We start from the raw sequence: 23,947 nt of genomic DNA on the forward strand, positions 1-23,947 counted from the left end.
TGTCACAGTCATGTTTTAAATGAACAGAAGTTTTGGAAAAAAGTGTCCATTAATCTGAATAAGAGTAATGTATACACTAGAACAAAAAATGAAAATGATTTATTTCTAAAAGAATAAAAATATGAAGGTCAGGAAATGTTTAAATTCCTTGAAATGTTTGATTAACATGAAAATCTCTTTTTATACATTTTTCCCAGAAGCAATTTAACTCCACCAAAGTTCAATTCTAGGGAAAAAATGTGAAGCAGTTAAGTAAATTTTCTTAAAACAAAGAACATATTGCTATTTTGTTTAACCTATTACTTTATTATCATTTACAAAGATCTTACTAGAAGTACCATATTTAGCATTTTTAATGGCTCTTAAATATGCTTCATCAATTAGCATACTTGGTTGATAAGGTACATTTGAAAATGGAACTTTGAGTCACTGGGGTTGTAGCTCAGTGTCTGAGTGCTTGCCTAGCATGCATGAGGCACTGGATTCAATCCTCAGCACCACATAAAAATAAATAAATAAAATAGAGGTATTGTGTCCATCTACAACTAAAAAATGATAAAAAAAAAAATGTTCAGGCTGGGGCTATAGATCAGTGGTAGAGTGCTTGCCTGGCACGTATGAGGAACTGGGTTCGATCCTCAGCATCACATAAAATAAAGGCATGCTATCCATCTACAACTACAAATAAATAAATAAATAAATAAATAAAAGAAAATGAACTTTTTTGAGACTACTGTAAGTCTGCAATAGTATTTAAGAATATCAAACGTTAGTGGACTAGGAAAAATGACAGAACTACATCAATACTTTTCGACTCTTTAATTGTATTAAAAACCAAATTTCTATTCTAGCACAGTGGTTCAGAAGAAATAGCGGAGATAAAAAGGTTACTTGGCAGTACCTGAGTCACATTTCTAGTTATATATTATCTTAAAGGCTCAAAGCAAATAGTATCAGTTGATGAACAAAAGTCATTATTTTTCTTGGCAGCTAAAAGAGGCAGGGAAGTTTGTCTCTTTTACTTAGCTCAGGAGTTGCTCTAGGTTTAAAAAAAAGAACTATAAAAAGAAAGACGAACTGAAAATGCTTTATATCTCCGATGCACCTATGTTTCTGGTTTTACTGTCTTCTTGTCTTGCCCAAGATTTTCCTATTTGTGTAAGACTGTGTTAAGAGCATCTAGAGGACAAAAATTGTATCCAATACCTAGGATATTTTATGCATGGAATAATATGTGACTATATAAGAAATAGCTGTGTGATAATTATTAAAATTGAAATCCTTTCTTGGCTCTGTAAATAAAATTACCATTTATATCTTCCAATAGGATCCCAGAATCCAGGTCTTGAGAGCTTACAGGGTCCTTCAGTTGCCTGTTTATAGAAGCTATAGAACTTGAGCATCATTTCGTTTGTTGGCTGGAATGAGCCTATTGGAAACATACATTAAATACAAATCACTTGGGTAATAACACTGATAACCTAAGGTTGTATATTACCTTAGCCATGCAGTACTAATAGTAATTTGATATATTAATAGTCAGATAATTTTTTCTATCTTAGAAACAAAAGTTATGGTAGTTTTATTAGTTAATTTGCTCCTTTCATTTTTAAGAAACTCTAAAACTTTAAACTTAATGCTAAACACAATTCAATGAATAAAATGAAATCCCTTGGGTTTGGGAGGATGAGGCAGAAGGATTTCAAATTCAAAGCCAGCCTTCAGCAACTTTAGCAAGGCCCTAAGCAACCTAGTGAGACTCTCTCAAAATAAAAAATAAGAAGAGCTGGGGATGTGAGTCAGTGGTTAAGCGCCTCTGGGTTCAATCCCTTACCAAAAATAAATAAATAAATAAATAAAATAAACAAATATTCTATGAGTATAGCCAAAATAACCAGAAAACATCACATAAAATATATGGAAATGTAAAATAATGTTATTGAGCATATAAAGCTTGTGAAAAATCAAAGCTGATTAACATAAATGAAAAAAGTTACAAACATATTTTGGTTAAGAAAATACCAACAGTAAAAAATTCAACTCCTCTTGGCCAAATCGCAATTTCCCACTGGATAAGGAACTTTGGCTAAAGCCAACTAGTGTATACCTCTGTGGAAAAAGAACTAATACAATATAAAACAGATTTCTCAATTTCTATCTTTGTAATTTTGGTTACATCAATTTTTTGAAGATGTCTTCATATATGCTTCTAGCATATCTATCAATATTTATAACCTCTTTTATATTTGAAATTTGCAAAGTATGTAATCAAGTACCAGGAGTTGGAATATAAATTTTTTTTTCCTATACTGTGACTTGGTCTCAGGGGCTTTCTGCCATTGAACTACATCTCTAGCCCTTATTTTTTTCTTTTTTGAACAAGGTCTCACTAGGTCGCTGAGGTTGGCCTCAAATTTGTAATTCTCCTGTTTCAGCCTCCAGAGTCACTGGGATTCCATGTGTGCCACCGCAACCAGCTACAATATTCTTAAAGAACTGGAATGTTAGTTTTTTGTTAGTAGATAACTGGCTAGATAATTATGATACACACAAGCAACAGAATATATTATGATAGCCCCAAAAATTATATTGTAGAAACATATAAATAATGGCCTGATAAGTTTCATGATCTTCCATAAAATATAGGGGATACATACTTTAAAAAAAGCATATGCTATATGATCTATTTTTGCAAAATAAAAACTTATATAGATGAAAAATACAGCAAAAGGCTAAACATCAAAATGTTAAAAGGAGCTATCTCTGGATAGTAGATACACAGACTATTTTATTTTCCTTTTCACTTACCCATGTTAATTTTTTTTCAATACTGGGGACTGAAACATGCTTGGTAAGCACTCTTATCACTGAGCTACATCCCCAGTCAATTTTTTCTTTTATTTTGAAACATGGTCTCATTATGTTGCACAGGCTGGCCTTGAACTTGGGATCCTCCTGCATAGGTGGGATTACAGGCATATGCCACCACACCTGGCATATGTTCAAAATTTTAACATTAGGGCATATTACTTTAAAAAAATTATTATACAAATAAAAACTGTAAAAAGATATTTTGGAAACTTCATGACTGCATACTAAACAGATAACATGTGGAAATCAAAAGCTAGTCATTTATAAAACCTGGAAATGACAACACTGACAAGTTGAGAACCAGTATTTCAAGTTTAATCAAGAATGAATAATTAATTCCCAATCACAATAATAATTATCTACATAAAATAGGCACATTTGGGAGTATCTACTAGATACAGTGTTTCAATGAGATAGTTGTTCTTTGTGCAACAGAGGAAAAAATGGAGAAAACATTGCTAAAAATGTTTACCAATAAGTAACACAAATCTACATTTGAAAATTCAAAAACCTCATCTCATATAATGTCTTCAGTAAGCCAACAATGTAAGATTTAAAGGTTTATGGGCTTAGGTCAATGACACATACTTTATAATACATTTAAAAAAGACACCATTTGCCAGATCCAATGGCATTCTCCTGTAATCCTAGCAGCTTGGGAGGCTGAAGCAGGAAGATCACAAGTTTGAAGTGAGTCTCAGCAAGTTAGTGAGGCCCTAAGCAACTTAGCAAGATCTTTAGCTCAGTAGTTAAGTGCCCTAGGTTCAATCCCTCACACACACACACACACACACACACACAAATTAAGATACTAGGCAAAGTATGATCTATATGATCTTTGTCTTTGATCTTTGTCTTGGAGGTACTCACATGACATATTTAATATATGTGTTTGAAATATTATCTAAGAATTTATATTTCTAAAGGTCATATCATACACAGATACTATAAATTTCATTACTACACTTAGTAAGGCCCTAACCAACTTAGTGAGATCCTGTCTCAAAATAATTTTTTTTTTTTTTTGTAAGTCAGGAGTGGTGGCACATGCCTGTAATCCCAGCAGCTCAAAAGGTAGAAGCAGGAGGATCTCAAGTTCAGGTCAGTCTCAGCAATTTAGCGAGACTCTAAGCAACTTAGTGAGACCCTGTTTCAAAATAAAAAATAAAAAGGGATGGAGATATGGCTCATTGATTAAGCACTCTTGGGTTCAATTCCCTGTACCAAAAAGGGAAAAAGAATTTATTATTAAAGATTAAGCAATAAAAAACAAAACTGTAAGATCTTGCTCTTTGTAAAATAGATCAGGGCAGACCAATTTTTAAAAAGTGTTAAAAATATATATAATAATTCCTCTGAGTCAAATTAAATTTTTCCTCCTGAAAAAAAATAATTTAAAGTAAAAATATTCAATAATTCATTATAACAAACTTATGGTTCAATGAATATTTCAGGAAAATAACATGATCTTTGCTGGTGGGGTGAGGGGGGCTATGCTGGGGATCACACGCAGGGTATCTAGCATGCTAAGTCCAAATTTTACCACAAGGCTACACCTCCAGTACCATTTGACAAGTTATCTTAAATTGGTAATGCCTTCTAAAATGTTAAGTAAATGCAAACTCTTTTAATTTACATGATTTTTTTTAATAAGTAGATTATAATGTTAAAAAAAAGATAGTAGGCTGGAGATACCGTCTGGCTTCTTCAATTTACAAAAAACTATAAGACACATGATTTAGTCTCCTAATGTACTACTTACATAAAACTTTTGGAATCATACTTTTCTATAAACACCCTTAATGTAACATTAAAAAATCAATACTTAGTCGCCTGTGGTGGCTTCAGAGGCTGAGGCAGGGGAATCCAGAGTTCAAAGTCAGCCTCAGCAAAAGTGAGGTGCTAAACAACTCAGTGAGACCCTGTCTCTAAATAAAATACAAAGAAGGGCTGGGGATGTGGCTTAGTGGTCAAGTGCCCCTTGAGTTCAATCCCTGGTACCAAAAAAAAAAAAAAAAAAAAAAAAAAAAAATCAATAATTAAATAAATTCCTGTGTTATTTGTTTATATTCTGTTTTTTCTGGCTTAACTTTCAGTCCTCTCTATAAGCTCCTTCAGTGGATCAATGGAATGTTTGAAATGATAAAGGAATCAGGAGGCTAAGGTAGAGAATCACAAATTCAAGGCAAAATTTTAAAGAATTTATAGAGCTGGAGATGTAGCTCAGAGCTTTCCTGAGTTCAATACTCAGTACATGGAAAAAAAAAAAAAAAAAAGAAGAAGAAAAAAGAAAGAAAGGGAATCCTATTTTTTCTGTACATTTGTTTTTCATAACTTTCTTCTTTTTCCTTTTTTTTTTTTTAGGGTGTCACTGGGACTGAACCCAGGGCCCCATCAGGCTAAGTACCAGCTCTACCACTGTTTCCAAAACTTTCTGAATCTACACTTAATGAATTTGTGAGTGAACTGTATTAAATATCCATTACTTAGCCAAATATGATTAATAAAAATCAAGAAGATGATATTAAATACTCTAGTAATATATATTTCTATTGCCAGGTTTCCAAGTCTGACAGTAATACTGCTTAAAAACGTTTTTAAAATTTAGTTTATTATTTAAAATAATCCATATAATGCAAAGAACATGAATTGTTGAGTAAAAGTCTCCCTGCCCAAGCCTCTCCACTTAGAACAGGAAAAATAAATAAATAAGTAAATAAATATTGGCTGAAAACATTCCAAAACTGCCCAAAAATAAAATTACAAATGCAAATAAGCTCTACAAACTGTAAACAGGATAAATAAGAAAAACTACAACTAAACACATCCTAGTCAAATTATGGAAAACCAAAGATAAACAGTCAGAGAAATCACATATTAAATGCAAGAAAACAACAGATCAGACTTTCCCCTCCAGCAAAGAAGGTCCAATACAGGTATAAAAAACAAACAACAACAACAAAAAACGCTAACACAATGGAATAACAGCAAAAAAAAAAAAAAGTACTATATTTGTTAAAATAAAAAGAAATCGTTTTACAAATGGACACTGCTGTTTTTTCCTTCCCTTCCTTCATAGCAAAAGTTTTCAAAAGGTTTGAATTGTAGTGTTTCGAGTATATGGCACAAGGCATCCCCATCCCAGATATTTTTCTTAACAAATCCGCAGTCATTAAAGGAGAAGACTTTCGTTTTTAACACTCTAAACGACTTAAAATGTGGATAACATTTGTCTCTGGCTTGAAAGATCAGCAGGTCGTGAATTCACATTCAATACCTCCCCTTTCAATTACGTGCCTTTCCAGAAGAGAAAAAAGTAGGCTAAATAAGCGAGGCTCGAACCAGAAAGGTTAAAGATGAGGGTGAGGAATTGAGCCCTTGGGCCTCTTGGGAAGGCTTCTCAGCGGGGGCCCAGGGCACGTACCATTTTTCGGCAAACTCTGGATCACCTTCACCGCCGCCTCAAACCTGGTTTCATGGACTGATCTAGTGTCCGCCATCTCCAGCCGCCAGCGCGGGCCCCGGTCCCAAGATCTGTCGGCAGGAATCAGGCAGCAGCAGCAGCACCAGCTTTCCCAGGAGCCTGCATGAAACTGGAACATGCAGCGCAGCCGCGGATCAACATGCCCCAAAGGGAGGAGGCCTAAGAGCGCAGCTGGTCAGTTCCCCTTTGCCCTGCTCTATCCAGGCCACGCAGGACGAGGTGGCCTTGCTCCTTCCTCCTCCCGGGGGCGTGACTATGACCCAGAACCATGCCCGCGCCGATAGAAAAACAACTCACCGAGAGGAAGAGCATCTCTAGCAGATGGCAGAGGGGGTCCGGCCACCAGTGGTCGCGGAGCCGCTCTCCCACTCGAAGGACGCTGGCGGGGCAACCACACCCCCCATTCCCGCGGCGTCGGTCTTTCGGTCCGCACCCTGCCCACAGCCCCGCCCCGGAGTCACCGCAGGACCCACCAGCTGCCGCCGCCGCCGCCACCGCCGCCGCGCAGCAAACCCCACCCACCCGCCCCGCGGCGGTGACGCGCGCGGGCCCGCGAGTCCCCAGAAAAGGACCTGGGAGAGGCGAAAGAAGAGACTGCTATCCAAGGGGCCAACGACCCGCGTTGGCCAGGGGAGGCCCGGGTGCTCGGTTTTATTCGGGAGCGGGGAAACGAGGTCGCTGTGCTCTGGGATCGTGGGGTTGGGTGCTGCCCTGGGCCCAAAGCGCCGCGCGTGGGTACCGCCGGAACCCCCCAGCCAAAGAGAGAGAGAGACTGCATCCCCAGCTCCTGCCCTCTCCTAGGTTAGGGCTTGAGGAAGGTAATAGGACTTAACAAAGAGCTTTAGATCCGGACAGGCTCGGAGCGAACCTTCCATCCTGCCATTTGAATTCTGTGACCAAAGCGCAAGTCACTCACTTAGCCTCCCCAACGGCATCGTCACACCACTCCAGAGGGGAGAGGAGTATGGTTTTGGGTGGCCCCCAGGTTTTTAACAGCTTTCACCGCCCAGCCGAGGGTGTCCGATCAGCAGCCAAAGGAGGTGGCCCGCTATTCGACTGGGTCGGAAGGGAGGACACCTTCCCCAACACGACCCCTTTCTTTGAGCCCCAGGAGGCCGAGCACATCCCTCCTCTGCTTGATTTAAAAGGAGATCGTGGGGGTGGGGGATGAGGAAACTTCCCGGACCGTCAACCCTACGAAGGACACCCTGGGCCCTCCCTGACGAGCACAACTCCCTCGCTCCCTTAGGTATCTGGGAAGCGCCCCCAGTCCCATAAGGGGTGTGTTGTCATGGGTTGCGGAGGCGGAGAGGTGCGACCCGGAGATCTCAAGGTCGCCCGATTGGGAGCGTCGTTTTTGTCAGTTCAGGATGGGTTAGAAGGGCTACTAGTACAAATCTAGTCGCGGATCTTTAGAGACTCTGCTCTTCGAGCCGCGGTGCCGGCATTTACCTTGGTACTGCCGGCAAGGCCTGTCCGGTAACGTCCCCGATGCCCACCCCTCGCCCTGCCCCGCCGCTTATGGGAAATGTAGTCCTGCCTCCGCGGCGCTTCCGGGCGCCTCCCTCCGTTGCCCGCGTTCCACCGGCCTGTTCCGGTGGGCTTCCGGGTGGAGCCCACCCTGCCGGCGTTCGGCGGAAATCCCTCCTCACGGCTGGGTGGCGCTTTGTGATCCTTCGCGGGGCCACATCCGCTTCCAGTAAAAGGGACTTTCAGTGGCCTGTTGAGAGGTATCCTGGTGTGGCTGGACGTGATCGGAAACGGGTTTAGTTTCTTGCTCCTGGTTCTGATTAACTTTGAGGTCCTATACTTGAGGGCAAAGAGAACCGTAATAAAGACTTCCGTTTACTGAGTGGCGAGTGTTTGCCAATCTCCCAAAAATGCTGTAGGGTGTGTACGAATGAGGAAATTGAGGCTTACACTAGAGAAATTGCCCAAGGGCCCAGAGCCAAGATTCAGTTAATCCAAAAATTTGGCCTTTCCCCAATACAACAAAGGAAGATACTAGGAGCTTTAACTTATTCAAACTAGAACAATTTTATATGTTTAATAATGTATGTTGCTAGTTATGCATATTAATAAAAATGTTTTGGATATTTACTGCTAAAACTTCATTTTGACAACAGTTCATTGGAATTTTGTAATTAGCTACCTCGTTGTTGATCTTTAGGTAATTATGAATGTACGAGCTCTGCCTGTGATTGCACTGAATTTCCATTTCCTGATTGTATCGATTTCTGGTTACAAACAATAGCATGGGATAAAGGAAATTGAGGTTATTCAGGGAACGGTTTTTCAAAGTAGGGTTTTTTGTTGTTGTTGTTGTTGTTTCTTAGGTTTTGTTTTTGCCAAGAAGTGGAAACTCCCCTAAGTATCCATCAACTAAATAGATAAAGAAAATAGGGTACATATACACCACAGAATACTTTCCAGCCGTAAAGAATGAAATCCTGTCGTTCATGACAACGTGGAGATCATTATAATAGGTAAAATAAGCCAAACCCAGAAAAGCAAATACCATATGATAACACTCATATGTGGAATATAAAATAGTTGATCTCAGAAGTTGAGAGTAGAATGGTGGTTACCAGATCCTGGAGAGAGTAGAGTGGAGAAAAGAAAAGAGGTCAGTAGATTTGAGTTTGATCATAGATAGAAGTAGTTGTAATATTGCCCAGTAGGATGACGATGAGTAAAGACATTGTACTGTGTATTTCAAAAAGCTAAAAGAAGTTTGAATGCTTTTACTATAAAGAAATGATAAATGTTCGAGGAGATAGATATCTTTAACCTGGTTTAAAACATTACAGTGTATACATGTATCCAAAAAAATCACATAGTACCTCATAAATATGTACAGTTTTGTTTTTGAATCAGTTAAAAATAGAGCTTTAATTTTAATGTTTACTTCAATATATCTAAAACATCTTTGCAATATAAAAACAAAATTAAGATGCTTTACATTTTTTCATTCACAGTTTTTGAAATTAAGTGTATATTTTGCATTTACTGCATATCTTAATTCAGATCTACATTCAAACTAAATTGTAGATTCTTACAATCTCAATTGATCAGTAGGCACATGTGGTTACCATGTTGATCACACTTCTGTAGTTCACGTGTCCATATCAACATTTTCCACCTGCTTAGCATTCAATCCCTGCTGTTACACCCAGTCTCACCTGCTGCGGTTTGGAAATAACCCCATTCTTTTGGTACACATGTAAACTGGGTGAACAACCATCTTGGTTTGCCTGGGTCTGAAAGGAGTACTGTGACACAGGATTTCCAAGGCTAAAACCAGGACCGTTCTGAGAAAACCAGGACAGTCATCCCACATATTAGACATGCCTATCCAATCACTGTATTTTATTGTCCTGGTTACTGTAATGGGTTCAGCCGTGGACCATACAAACCTGGCTGCAATCATGAGATTTTATGGGAACCTCCGGGAGAAAGAACCTCACTTTCTGCAATGGTCATTATCTACGGCGTCAGCTAACCACCTTAAACATCATAAGGGGAGCACCTGGTTGAAAGTATCACCTACTGTGGAGGAAACCACAGCTAGAGAGAAACTGAATTTTGGGAACTTTTTTTTGTTTGGTTTTTCGAGTCCTGGATCTAGTCCTCCCTGAATCTATGCTATTCTTGACTTTTTAGCAAGCCAGTAAATTCTTTATACCTATTTCCATTTTGTTTGTTTTTTAAACAATTCAGGTTGAATTTCCATTATAGAAAACTAGGACAGTCCTCACTAGTAAAATAAGGGAGAAAAAATATGAAATGCTAAAACTTTAGCTGCAGTATATCATGCTCATAAGAAATATACTGTGGTGTGTGTGTGTGTGTGTCCTCTCTAATACAGATTGTTAACTTAGTACCTTTGTGGGGTAGGGAATTGAAGGCAATGAAATGCATGCTGGCAATAACCTACAAATTTGGGGCTGGGGTTGTAGCTCAGTGGTAGAGTGCTTGCCTACTATGTGTGAGGCACTGGGTTCAAATCTCAGCACCACATATAAATAAATACAGGCCCATCAACAATTAAAAATTTTTTTTTAAAAAACATACAAATTTGTAGGGGGTTTTATTTACTTATTTATTTATTTTAAATGATACATTATAATCATGCATAATAGTGGAATTTGTTATTGCATATTTGTGTATGCACAGTATAATAATATAATTTGATCAATATCATTCCCCAGAACCCTCCTTTCCCCTCCCCTCCTGCCGAGAAAATATACAACCCTTGACTTTCTGAGTCTGGTTTATTTCATTTTTACATAATACTATCAAGTTCCAACCATTTTTATTCAAATGACACAATTTCATTCTTCTTTATGGCTGAATAAAATTCCATTGTGAATGTACAACACATTTTCTTTATCCATACATCCACCTAAGCTGATTCCATAATTTGGCTATTATGAATTGTGCTGCTATAAACATGGGTATGCATGAATCTCTATAGTATAATGACTTTGATTCTTTAGGATAACTATTGAGGCATGGTATAACTAGAATATGTGGTGGTTCCATTCCTAATCTTTTAAGGAAACTCCATGTTGATGTCCTTAGTGGTTGTACTAATTTACAATCCCAAAAGTACTGTAAAAATGTTCCTTTTCCCCCCAATCTGCTCCAGCATTTCCTTCTCCCTCCCTCCCTCCCCCCACCTCTTTTTAAATTTTTTTTCTTATTTTTTGTGGGGGTATTGGGAATTGAATTCAGGGACACTCCACCACTATAAACTATATGCCCATTTTTGAAATTTTTAAATTTTGAGACAGTCTGAACTAAGTTGCTGAGTCTAGCCTCAAACTTGTGGTTTTCCTGCCTTAGCCTACCGAGTCACTGGGATTACAGACGTGTGGGACAGCACCTGGCCTATTAATTTGTATTCTCTTGGGTTTTTTTTTTTTTTTTTTGAGGGGGTAGAATGACAATATACCTAACTATTTAATGATTGCTATCATATTTGCCATTCCCAGTAAAACATGAAAACTCATAGATTTGAGATGGAGCAGGGGTTATTAATGGAGGAAACTGAATTTTGGGGAGAAAACAAATTACATTATTTTTCTTCATGTCATTATTTACCAATTCCAAGTAATGAGGGAAATTAAGAAAAAACAAACAACCAAAACAGGAACAGAGAAGAGTCTGGAAGTAGCAATATTAGCCCTACTTGATTCATAAAAATCTTGACTTCTTAAACCTCAAATGTCTTTGACCCAGCAGGGAAGCTGTTTGGAAGGCCAGGTCTGCCTTCCAGATGTTACTCTTGTTGGAGTGTGCCTGAAGCTTTCAGAGGAAGACCATCCTGTGCAGAGATCTGGAACACTATGGAATGCAATCCAGAAAGCCCGGTCCCGTTTCCCCCTACTGGGAAGAAAGGTGACTCCTCTCTGGTTTGTATTATTGCCCCTCTGACTCAACCAGGAAGGACCTCTGCAAGGAATGTAACTGATACCTTTTGCCTCCAAAGGTGCACCACTCCTGGAGAAAAACCTGACCTTTCTACTTTAATCATCTCTATGATACCTAGAGAAAAGGGACCTTTAGCTCTTATCCTTTGCTAACCTTCTATTATTAATACACAAACTGATAAGATATAATATAGGGTGTGATAGTAATGTAAGTCTACAAAACTCATAAAATGTGACCCATGTTTTCAAAAAGCTTCCACACAAACTTTTCAAACTATATTAAAGTGGCATAATTAACAGATATTATCTAAAAGCTACAACCAAACACTAGACAGGACTCCCTGACTGTGCTTCCATGATAGGATTTCCATCCCTAACTGCAATCAATGCTAAAACCAGTTGAGCCCTTGGATTTAAAGGCCATATCTACTGGGAATACTAGAAGATCTGATACTCTCCATAAAGCAACCATATTGAAATGATGGTGAATAAGAATGTTTCTGAAATCTCTCAATTGTAAATGACCCCAAATATACAAAAACAGCAAGATAATGTATATAAAGGTAGAATCAAACCATCTTCTCATCATGCAACACTGGCTCCACATTTGGACAATTAATAGAATATACATGTCCTTCATCCACATCTTTTCCTCACTGTGTGCCTACCCCATGTGCTTGTCCTTGCCAGAGTCCCCAAGGCCATATATGGCTGTGGGCTATATTTTCTGTACAAGAGTTCAGTTTGGATTTGTTTCTTGCTTAGGATATGTTCAGGGTCTTTCTTAATTTTTTCAGGGTCATCAGGTACACCACAGACTCTGACTTGTTAATGTTGTCACTATGGAGTAGTCTAACTGTGCATACATGAATGGTCCCTGGTGAGATCCGAAAGTCAGACTCTTTACTAGAGTAAAGAGGAACTTCCATGGAGCCTGTTTAACTGACGACTGACTCTCTGATGTGCTGCAGCCAGTGTAGTCCCACTTAAGAGTTTTCCCCTATATAGAAGACTGCTCATGCTTACCAGCAGAGTGAGACCTATAATCAAGCAGTAACTGTATCCACCACCACCCAGACTGGAAAGACAGACTCTTTTTTTTTCAACCACATAGAGCCTAATGCACCATGACAGGACAACAACCAAAGAGTAGGTTCTCGAAGTCACAGGTATAGGTGCCATTGTGTTTTCTATATTGATTGACTCATCTTTCTTATGGAGGTTTCCAGCCCTTTAAAGGTGGATAGTTCCCAAGGTACATTTGGCCTTGGGAGTAGTGAAAAAACAACAGAGAAACATAGGCCCCCTTGGGCTGGATGTTTCGGGGCACAGAGGTCAACCCGATGCTTGTGTTAGCAGGCTGAACTTACACACCAGCTTCCCTTGTGTCCCATTTGGCATCCAGATTTCTTTTGGTTTGTATACCTCCAAAGCTGACATGCCTGCAGTCAATGGCACAAGCATCAGGGTCAGTAGTACCCATGGCCAGTGCCTGTGACCTGAAGCTACCTTCCCTGCCCCAGCTCCTACTAGCATTGCTATGGTCCTGCCACTGCCACAGCCACCCCTGTGGGCACTGGATCAACTCCCCACTGTGGCTGGTTCGCTGCTGTTACTCTGTACCTCTACCTTATTTGTATTCTAGATGGCCACCTTTCCAACAGGAGTGAGATGAAATCTCACGGTAGATTTGAGTTGCATTTCCTTGAATGATAAAGATGTTAAACATTATTTCATGTATTTGTCGGCCATTTGTATTTCTTTTTTTCTTTTTTTTTTTTTTTTTTGGAAGTTTGAGTCTTTGAAGTTGCGACTGAAGTCATGTTTATTTATTTTTTATTGTAAACAAATGGGATACATATTGTTTCTGTTTGTACATGGAGTAACAGCATACCATTTGCATAATCATACATTTACATAGGGTAATGATGTTTGATTCATTCTGTTATTTTTTCCTTCCCCCCCACCCCTCCCACCCCTCTTTTCCCTCTATACAGTCCCTCCTTCCTACATTCTTGCCACCTTCCCACCTCCCATTATGTGTCATCATCTGCTTATCAGTGAGATCATTTGCCTTTGGGATTTTTGAGATTGGCTTATCTCACTTAGCATGATATTCTCCAATTTCATCCATTTGCCTGCAAATGCCATAATTTTATTATTCTTTATAGCTGAGTAATATTCCATTGTATATATATACCACAGTTTCTTTATCCATTCATCAATTGAAGGACATCTAGGTTGGTTCCACAATCTGGCTATTGTGAATTGAGCAGCTATGAACATTGATGTGGCTGTATCTCTGTAGTATGCTGATTTTAAGTCCTTTGGGTATAGGCCAAGGAGTGGGATAGTTGGGTCAAATGGTGGGTCCATTCCAAGTTTTCTAAGGAATCTCCATACTGCTTTCCAGAGTGGCTGCACTAATGTGCATCCCCACCAGCAGTGTATGAGTGTACCTTTTTCCCCACATCCTTGCCAACACCTATTGTTGCTTGTATAATTGATAATCGCCATTCTAATTGGGGTGAGATGGAATCTTAGTGTAGTTTTGATTTGCGTTTCACTTATTATTAAAGATGTTGAACATTTTTTCATATGTTTGTTGATTGCTTGTAGATCTTCTGTGAAGCGTCTGTTCATATCCTTAGCCCATTTGTTGATTGGGTTATTTGTATTCGTCCTGTAGAGTTTTTTGAGTTCTTTATATATTCTGGAAATTAGTGCTCTATCTGAAGTATGAGTGGCAAAGATATTCTCCCACTCTGTAGGCTCTCTCTTTGCATTGCTGATAGTTTCCTTTGCTGAGAGAAAACTATTTAGTTTGAATCTATCCCAGTGGTTGATTCTTGCTTTTATTTCTTGTGCTATGGGAGTCCTGTTAAGGAAGTCTGATCCTAAGCCAACAAGGTGAAGATTTGGACCTACTTTTTCTTCTATAAGATGCAGGGTCTCTGGTCTGATTTCGAGGTCCTTGATCCATTGTGAGTTGATTTTTGTGCAGGGTGAGAGGTAGGGGTTTAATTTCATTCTGTTGCATATGGATTTCCAGTTTTCCCAGCACCATTTGTTGAAGAGGCTATCTTTTCTCCATTGCATATTTTTGGCACCTTTGTCTAGTATTAGAAAATTGTATTTATTTGGGTGTGTGTCCATGTCTTCTATTCTGTACCATTGATCTACCTGTCTATTTTGGTGCCAATACCATGCCATTTTTGTTACTATTGCTTTGTAGTATAGTTGAAGTTCTGGTATTGCGATACCCAATGCTTCATTCTTCCTGCTAAGGATTGTTTTAGCTATTCTGGGTTTCTTATTCTTCCAGATGAATTTCATGATTGCTTGCTGTATTTCTGTAAGGTACATCATTGGGATTTTAATTGGAATTGCATTGAATCTGTATAGCACTTTTGGTAGTATGGCCATTTTGACAATATTAATTCTAACTATCCAAGAACATGGAGATCTTTCCATCTTCTAAGGTCTTCCTCAATTTCTTTCTTCAATGTTTTGTAGTTTTCGTTGTAGAGATCTTTTACCTCTTTGGTTAGATTGATGCCCAAATTTTTTTTTTTTTTGAGGCTATTGCAAATGGAGTTGTTTTCCTCATTTCCCTTTCAGCTGTTTCGTCGCTTGTGTATAAAAATGCTTTAGATTTATGCGTGTTGATTTTATAGCCTGCTATTTTGCTGAATTCATTGATGAGGTCTAGAAGTTTTCTGGAGGAGGTTTTTGGATCCTCTGAATATAGAATCATGTCATCCGCAAATAGTGACAGCTTAAGTTCCTCTTTTCCTATTCATATCCCTTTAATTTCTTTAGTCTGCCTAATTGCTCTGGCTAGAGTTTCAAGGACAATGTTGAATAGAAGTGGTGAAAGAGGACATCCCTGTCTTGTTCCCATTTTTCAAGGGAATGGTTTTAGTTTTTCTCCATTAAGAATGATGTTGGCCATGGGCTTAGCATAAATAGGCTTTACAATGTTCAGGTAAGTTCCTACTATCCCTATTTTTTCTAGTGTTTTGAGCATGAAGGGGTGTTGTATTTTGTCGAACACTTTTTCTGTGTCAATTGAAATAACCATATGATTCTTATCCTTAAGTCTGTTGACATGATGGATTACGTTTATTAATTTATGAATGTTAAACCACCCTTGCATTCCAGGGATGAACCCCACTTGATTGTGGTTGCACGATTTTCTTAATATGCTTTTGGATACGGTTTGCCAATATTTTGTTAAGGATCTTTGCATCGATATTCATCAAGGATATTGGTCTAAAATTTTCTTTCCTTGATATGTCTTTTCCTGGTTTGGGTATGAGGGTGATATTAGCTTCATAGAATGAGTTTGATAGGGTACCCACTTTTTCTATTTCCTGAAATACTTTGAGAAGTATTGGAATGAGATCTTCTTTGAAGATCTCGTAGAACTCGGCTGAGAATCCGTCTGGTCCTGGGCTTTTCTTGGATGGTAGGTTTTTAATGTCTTCTTCTATTTCATTGCTTGATATTGATCTGTTTAAATTGTGTATGTCCTCCTGGTTCAGTTTAGGAGGAGCATATGTCTCTAGAAATTTGTCAATGTCTTCGGTACATTCTATTTTGTTGGAATACAGATTTTCAAAGTAGCTTCTAATTATGTTCTGTATCTCAGTGGTGTCTGTCATGATATTTCCTTTTTCATCACTAATTTTAGTAATTTGAGTTTTCTCTCTCCTCTTTGTCAGTGTGGCTCAGGGTTTGTCTATTTTGTTTACTTTCTAGAAGAACCAACTTTTTGTTTTGTCAATTTTTTGAATAGTTTCTTTTGTTTCAATTTCATTGATTTCACCTCTGATTTTAATTATTTCCTATCTTCTACTACTTTTGCTGTTATTCTGTTCTTCTTTTTCTAGGGCTTTGAGCTGTAATGTTAGGTCATTTAGTTGTTGACTTTTCATTCCTTTCTGGAATGCGCTCCATGCAATGAATTTTCCTCTTAGTACCGCTTTCATAGTGTCCCAGAGATTTTGATATGTTGTATCGTCATTCTCATTGACCTCTAAGAATTTTTTTTGTCTCCTCCCTTATGTTTTCTGTTATCCATGTTTCATTCAATAGCATATTATTTAGTCTCCAGGTGTTGGAGTAATTTCTGTTTTTTATTTTGTCATTGATTTCTACTCTTGCTCCATTATGATCTGATAAAACACAAGGCAGTAGCTCTATTTTTTTGCATTTTCTAAGGGTTGCTTTATGGCATAACATATGGTCTATTTTCGAGAAGGTTCCATGTGCTGCTGAGAAGAAAGTGAATCTGCTCGTTGATGGATGGAATATTCTGTATATGTTTATTAAGTCTAGGTTATTGATTGTGTTATTGAGTTCTATGGTTTTTTTGTTTGGCTTTTGTTTGGAAGATCTATCTAGTGGTGACAGTGGTGCGTTAAGGTCACCCAGAATTACTGTGTTGTGGTCTATGTGATTCCTGAAATTGAGAAGAATTTGTTTGATGTACAGTGTTGCACCATTGTTTGGGGCATAAATATTTACTATCATTATGTCTTCCTGATTTGTTTCCCTTAAGCGATATGAAATGTCCTTCTTTATCCCTTCTGACTAACTTTGGCTTGAAGTCCACTTTATCTGATATAAGGATGGAAACCCCCGCTTTTTTACTGAGTCCATGTGCGTGGTAGGTTTTTTCCCATCCTTTCACCTTTAGTCTGGTGCTCCACTGGCAGTTGGCGATCAGTTTGCTGACTGTCGGGAGGTGAACCTCCTGCATTGGGTGATGGATAGGTATAAGGCAGGCGATGGACTGGCCAGATGCAGGCAAATGGCGGATGATAGGCACCTGACAGTGAGCAATCTGCACTCAAAAAAGGCGTCAATATGCTGGCAAACTGCTGGTCATCAACAGCAGACAAGTGGGGTAAACACCAGGGAATTGATAAGCAGCCAAAATTGCCTCACCGAGAAACAGATATCCTCTGCTTGAAACTGGAGTTACAGAGCGACAAGGAACGCAGCCTCCCTCTAGTCCGCCATCTTGGATTCCCCCCCTCCTGTTTGTATTTCTTGTCTATAGTTCATATGCCCATGAGTTGATTGGGTTGCTTGGTTTTCTGGAGGCATTTTTTTGAAGTTCTTTATGTATTCTGGATATTAATACTACGTCAGAATAGTAGCTAGGAAAGATTTTCTTACATTCTATAGTTTTGCTCCTCCCACTCTCAATTGTTTCCTTTTCTGTGTAGAAGATTCTTTATGTCTTCTCATTTATTAATTCTTGGTTTTATTTCCTGAACTTTAGGAGTCTTATTGAGGAAGTCATTGGCTTCACCTATATGTTGGAATGTTGATCCTACATTGTCTCCTAGCAGTTACAATGTTTCTGGTCTAATTTGTAGGTTTTTAATCCATTTTGAGTTGACTCTAATGCAGGATAAGAGATAGAGTTCTAGTTTCATTATTCTACATGTGGATTTCTAGTTTTCTCAGCAACATATGTTAAAAGGATTGGCTCTTCTTCAACATGCTTTTAGTGTCTTTATCAAGGATCAGATGACTGTATCTTTGTGAATTCGTCTTTGGGACATCTACTGTTATCTGTTGATCTATCTATATGTTTTTATGCCAGAACCATGCAGTTTTTGTTAGTATAGTTTGATAGTATATTTTGAAATCCAGTTGTAATGCCTCTAGCATTGCTTTTTTTTGGCTTAGAATTGCTTGACTATTCTACATCTTTTATTTTTCCATATGAATTTTAGGGCTTTAAAAAAAATCTAACTCTGTGTAGAATGTCTGATATTTTAATAGGGATTGTGTTAAGTCTGCATATCATTTTTGATAGTATGAAATTTTAACAATATTAATTCTGCCTATTCATGAACGTGGGAGGTCTTTTCATCTTCTGGTGTCTTCTTCAACTTCTTTTTGTAGTGTCCTATAATTATCATTGTAGCCATCTTTCACCTCCTTGGTTAGAATTATTCCTGTTTTCTTTTTTGATGTTGTTCTTTTTAGATATACATGACAGTAGAATGCACTTTGACATATTATACATACATGGAGTATAACTTATTCTAATTAGGCTACCATTCTTGCAGGTATATTTGATGTAGAGGTTCACTGGTCTTGAATTCATATATGAACATAAGAAAGTTATGTCTGATTCATTCTACTATCTTTCCTATTCCCATCCCTGCTTTGTCCAGTCCAATACATTTCTATTCTTCCCTACCTCAGCTAGGTCATTAATCTCCAGGATTTACAAAGAACTCAAGAGACTTAACACCAAAAAAAAAAAAAAAAACAAAAAAACAAAAAAAAACCCAGAAAGCAAAAAACAAATAACCCAACCTAGGGAATTTTTGTTTTGTTTTGTTTGTTTTGTCTGAGGCTGACATGAATAAAATTGCTTTCCTGATTTCTTTTTCAGAAAATTTATTACTAGTGGTATCAGAAAGCTATTGATTTTTGTGTGTTGATTTTATATCCTATTTTTTTCCTGGATTTGTTTATGAGCTGTATACGTTTTCTGATGGAGCATTTTGGATTTTCTAAATATTGCTTCTTATCCATTGACCAATAGAGGTCATTTGATTTATTTCTTTCATTTGTATCCCTTTAATTTTTTGCTCTCACCTAATTTCTCTGGCTAACATTTCAAGTATAGGAATGATAAGAATGGACATTGTTATTTCATTCCTAATTTTGGGGAAAAGGTTTCAGTTTTTCCTCATTAAGTATGATGTTGAATTTGGGTTTGATGAATATAGCCTTTATGAGGTTGAGGTAAGTTTCTTTTAGCCTAGTTTGGTCAGCATCATGAATGGGTGCTGAATTTTGTAAAAAGCTTCTTTGGATTGATGATATGACTGATTTTTGTTCTTAATTCTATTTATATGGTTAATTGCATTTATTGACTTGCATTTGGTGAACCATCCTTGCATCTCTAGAATGAAACCAACTTGGTCATCATGTACAATTTTAACATGTTGTTGAATATGGTTTGCTAATATTTTATTAAGAACTTCTGTGTTCATCTGGGATATTTGTCTATAGTTCTTTTTCCTTGACATGTCTTTATCTGATTTTGGTATCAGGGTGAAACTGGCATCTTAAAATGAACTTGGATGTGTTCCACACCTTTATATTTCATGGAATAATTTGAGAAATATTGAAATTAGTTCTTTATAGGTCTGGTCTTCTTTATAGGTCATTTTGGACAGCTAAGAATCCATCAGGTTCTGGGCTTTTCTTTGTTGGAATGCTTTTTATTACTGCTTCAGGCTCATTGCTTGTTATTGGTCTGTTTAGGTTTCCTCTATCCTCTTGATTCAATTTTGGCAGGTCATATAGATCTAGATATATTTATATTTATTCAAATTTCCAATTTATTGTTATATAAGTTTTCAAAATAGTCCCTAATGATATTGTAGATGTCTTTTTTTTTTTTTTTTTGTACTAGGAATTAAACTCAGGGGCACTTAACCACTGAGCTACATACCCAACCCCTTTTATTTATTTTGAGACAGGCCCTTTTATTTATTTTGAGACAGGCTCTTGCTAAGTTACTTAGATCCTTGTTAAGTTGCTAAAGCTGACTTTTAACTTGTGATCCTCTTGCCTCAGCCTCCTGAGTCACTGGAATTACAGACATGTGCCACAATGTTGAGCTGGATGTCTTTTATGTATATGGTGATATCTCCTTTTTCTTCTCTAATTGTATTAATTTAATTTTTTCCTCTTTATATATATACATATAAATATATTTATATATTACATTTATATATTTCCTTTTATATATATGTATATATAATATATATTATATATATTTAGTTCTGGATGAACACAATACCTTTATTTTTATGGATCAAATCTAGTGCTTCATACATGCTAGGCAAGCTCTCTACCACAAAGCCACAGCCACAGCCCTGATTCTTACCTCTTTTGGTGAGTTTGACTAAGGTTTTATCAGTCTTATTTATCTTTTCAAAGAATCAACTCTTTGTTTCATTGATCCTTTGTAGTTTTTATTCTCTATTTTATTGATTTTTGGCTGTGATCTTAATTGTTTCCTGTCTTCTACTGGTTTTAGAGTTGGTTTGTTCTTTTTCTAGGTACTTGAGAAACATCATTAGGTTATTTATTTGGAATGTAGGCACTAATAGCTATAAACTTTATTTTTAGAATCTCTTTCATAGTGTCACATATATTCTGATATGTTTGATTCTAAGAATTTTAAAATTTTATCCCCTGATTTATTCTATCACCTATTCATCCTTCAAAAGTATATTTTTAAATCTACATGTGTTTATATATTTTGTGTAGTTTTTTTTGCTGTCAATTTCTAATTTCATTCCATTATGATATAAGATGCAAGAAATTATGTCAATTTTTTATACTTCTTAATAGTTTATTTGTGGCCTAAATATGATCTGTTTTGGAGAAGCATTCATGAGAAACTGAGAAGAAAGCGTATTTGTCTGTTGTTGGAGGAAATATTCTGTAGATGTCTGTTATGCCCATTTTATTTGTAATATTTTTTAGGTCTGAAGAATCTTTATTGAGTTTATGTCTAGATGACCTATCTATTGATGAGAGCAGTTTGTGGACATCACTTAGTATTATTGTATTGGGGTTCATTTGAGTCTTTAAGTCAATGGTGTCTGTTTTGTGTAAATAAATGCACCACATTAGGGCATAAATATATATTCTCCTCATATCTTCTTTTTCTAAAAATCATTTATATATATATATATATATATACATATATATATATTAGTTGTTGATGAACCTTATTTTATTCATTTATTTATATGCTGAGAATCAAACCCAGTGCCTCACACGTGCTAGGCAAGTGCTCTACCACTGAGGCACAACTCCAGCCCCTCCTTATATCTTCTTGTTGGTTTTCCCTTACCAGAACAAAGTGACCTTGTTTGTTTCTTCTGATTAATTTTGGCTTATAATCTGCTTTGTCAGCTATGAAAGTAGATACTCCCTCTTGTTTTTAGACTCCATTTTCATGGAATGTCATTTTCTATCCTTTGACTTTTAGCCTGTAGCTGTCTTTGTAAGGTGAGTATCTAGCAAACAGCATATAAGTGGGTCCTGTTTTTTGACCTATTCTGCCAATCTATGCCTTTTAACTGGAAAGTTGGGACAATTTATATTTGGTGTTATTGAAGACAGATGTTTATTAATTTCTGCTTTTATTTATTTTTGATGTTTAATTTGGTCCTATTTCTCATTTGTTTAGCTACTCTTCCATCATTTGTGAACTCTAGAGATTGTTTTGATTTTTTTTTTCTGTGTGTAGTATTTCTTTAAGTATTCTCTGTAGTGTCAGATAAGTAGTCATGGATTCTTTTGGTTTCTGCTTATTTTGGAAAGTTTTTATTTCTTCTTCAATGTTTAAGGATAGCTTTGCTGGATATGAGCAATCATGATTGATTTTTTTTATTTTTTCATGACTTGAAACACATCCTTTCAAATCTTCCTTAATTTTAGAATTTCTCCTCAATAATCCAAAGTAATACTGATTGGCTTGCCTCTAATCTATTTTTCTCTTAAGGTTTTTAAAATTCTATTCTAACCTGCTTGGGTTTTTTTTTTTTTTTTCATAATTTCTATTTCCCTATTCAACTTCTCATCAATATCTTATACTGAAATCTTTAAATTATTTGGCTGTGTATCTGTTTTCTCTTGGATTTCATTAACCATTTTTATAATACCTATGTTAGGCATTATAATTATAATGTGTCATGGAGAGGTTCTTTTTTGATTTTGTCTCTTTGGTATTTTGAATGCATCCTTATGTGGATGTCCATGTCAATGCCAAGGTTTAGAAAATGTTATTATTTCTCTGAAGAGGTTATTCATACCATTAGAATGTGTCTCACAACCCTCTTCAATTCCAATTATTCTTAAATTTGGTCTTAGGAGTTCTTGTATATTCTGATCATGGTTATTTATTTTCTTTTCATTAATACAGTTATGTTATGAATATTCCAGGCTTAATCACTTTGTTGATTTTTATTTGATTTATTAAACCTTTCATTTTCAAGATTTGTTTGGTTCTTTTTCAGTATTTTTATCTCCCTATTGAATTTCTCATTCAAATCCTGAACTACTATCCTTAAGTCATTAGTTGTTTTCCTCTGTTCTCTTAGAATTCATTAATCATTTTTTATAACCAGCCTTTTGAATTCTTCATCTGATATTTCATCCATTTCAGTGTCATTGGAGTCAGGTGCTGGTGAATTATAAACCTTAGTAGATGTCATGTTATCTTGTTTTTTAACATTTCTTGTACTCTTGTGTTGAAATTTGTGTGTGTTGGAATGGATTACTTGGGCCTTTTTAGGTCACAGCCTCCTCTTGGTTAAGTTTTCTAGGATACAAGATTGTTGTGAATTGTTCAATATATTCCCAAGAGTGTTTTGTAGCATACTTTTACTGCTAGTTCTTTGGTGATTATTAGTATACTTTGATCAGTGTATATTGAGCTCAATGATATCACTTTCTCTTTAGGTCTCACAAGAACAGGGTTTTTCTTATGGATCAGGCTGTTGTATACAGCAAGAATATTTAGGATGCACTCTCTGTGAATGCTATTCTGTCCTTAACAGCTGTATATTCTAAAGAGATATGGGTTGAGATCCCCCATAGGCATGATGTCCAGAGTCTTTTTGTTTGTTTTGTTTTGTTTGGTGAGGGCACTGGTGATTGAACCCAGAGGTTCTCTACAACTGAGCTATATTCCCAGCCCTTTTTTAAAAACTTTAAGACAGAGTCTTGCTCAGTTACCCATGTTGGCCTCAATCCTCCTGCCTCAGCTTTCCAAGTCACTGAAATTGCAGGCATGCACCACTATACTTGGGTTCTCTCTTTTTCCTGTAGGAGTGGATGTCCATGAGTGGGACCAAAAGGCCACCCTTTAGCTATTCATACTTGGGACTGATCATTGGTTTGGTTTTCCCTCCCCTATTCTTCTTTTGGGGGTGGTGGGTACCGGGGATTGAACTCAAGGGCACTCAACCACTGAGCAACATCCCCATCCCTATTTTGTATTTTATTTAGAGACAGGGTCTCACTGAGTTGTTTAGCACCTCACTGTTTCTGAGGCTGGCTTTGAACTCACAATCCTCCTGCCTCAGCCTCC

The 23,947-nt window shown here is 37.1% G+C and overlaps 2 protein-coding genes across 10 annotated transcripts in view; both read right to left on the reverse strand.

The window, feature by feature from the left end:
• The window catches only part of ACBD5 (acyl-CoA binding domain containing 5), a gene marked incomplete at its 3' end in the record, with an annotated part of 43,984 nt that extends 35,866 nt beyond the window's left edge, over positions 1-8,118 (reverse strand). For 2 of the 9 annotated variants that reach the window (XM_079106508.1, XM_079106507.1), the window contains exons 1-3: positions 6,653-6,789; positions 6,296-6,454; positions 1,309-1,429 (exon numbers count right to left, since the gene is read on the reverse strand). In XM_079106508.1, the coding sequence (XP_078962634.1) occupies positions 1,309-1,429; positions 6,296-6,371 (197 nt within the window). In that variant the 5' untranslated portion in view covers positions 6,372-6,454; positions 6,653-6,789. The other 7 variants (XM_079106506.1, XM_079106505.1, XM_079106504.1 and 4 more) reach the window with 7 other exon arrangements.
• Positions 8,119-12,187: 4,069 nt separating this feature from the next.
• Positions 12,188-13,429, reverse strand: MPZL1 (myelin protein zero like 1). Its single transcript, XM_079106834.1, is given in 9 exon segments — positions 12,188-12,634; positions 12,637-12,789; positions 12,792-12,839; positions 12,842-12,879; positions 12,881-12,942; positions 12,944-12,978; positions 12,981-13,021; positions 13,023-13,149; positions 13,152-13,429. Coding segments are annotated over 9 exon segments (762 nt in total). The 5' UTR covers positions 13,327-13,429; the 3' UTR covers positions 12,188-12,551.
• Positions 13,430-23,947: the final 10,518 nt, after the last annotated feature.

This window comes from Sciurus vulgaris (genome assembly GCF_902686455.1).
Source record: "Sciurus vulgaris genome assembly, chromosome: 12".
Classification (NCBI taxonomy): domain Eukaryota; kingdom Metazoa; phylum Chordata; class Mammalia; order Rodentia; family Sciuridae; genus Sciurus; species Sciurus vulgaris.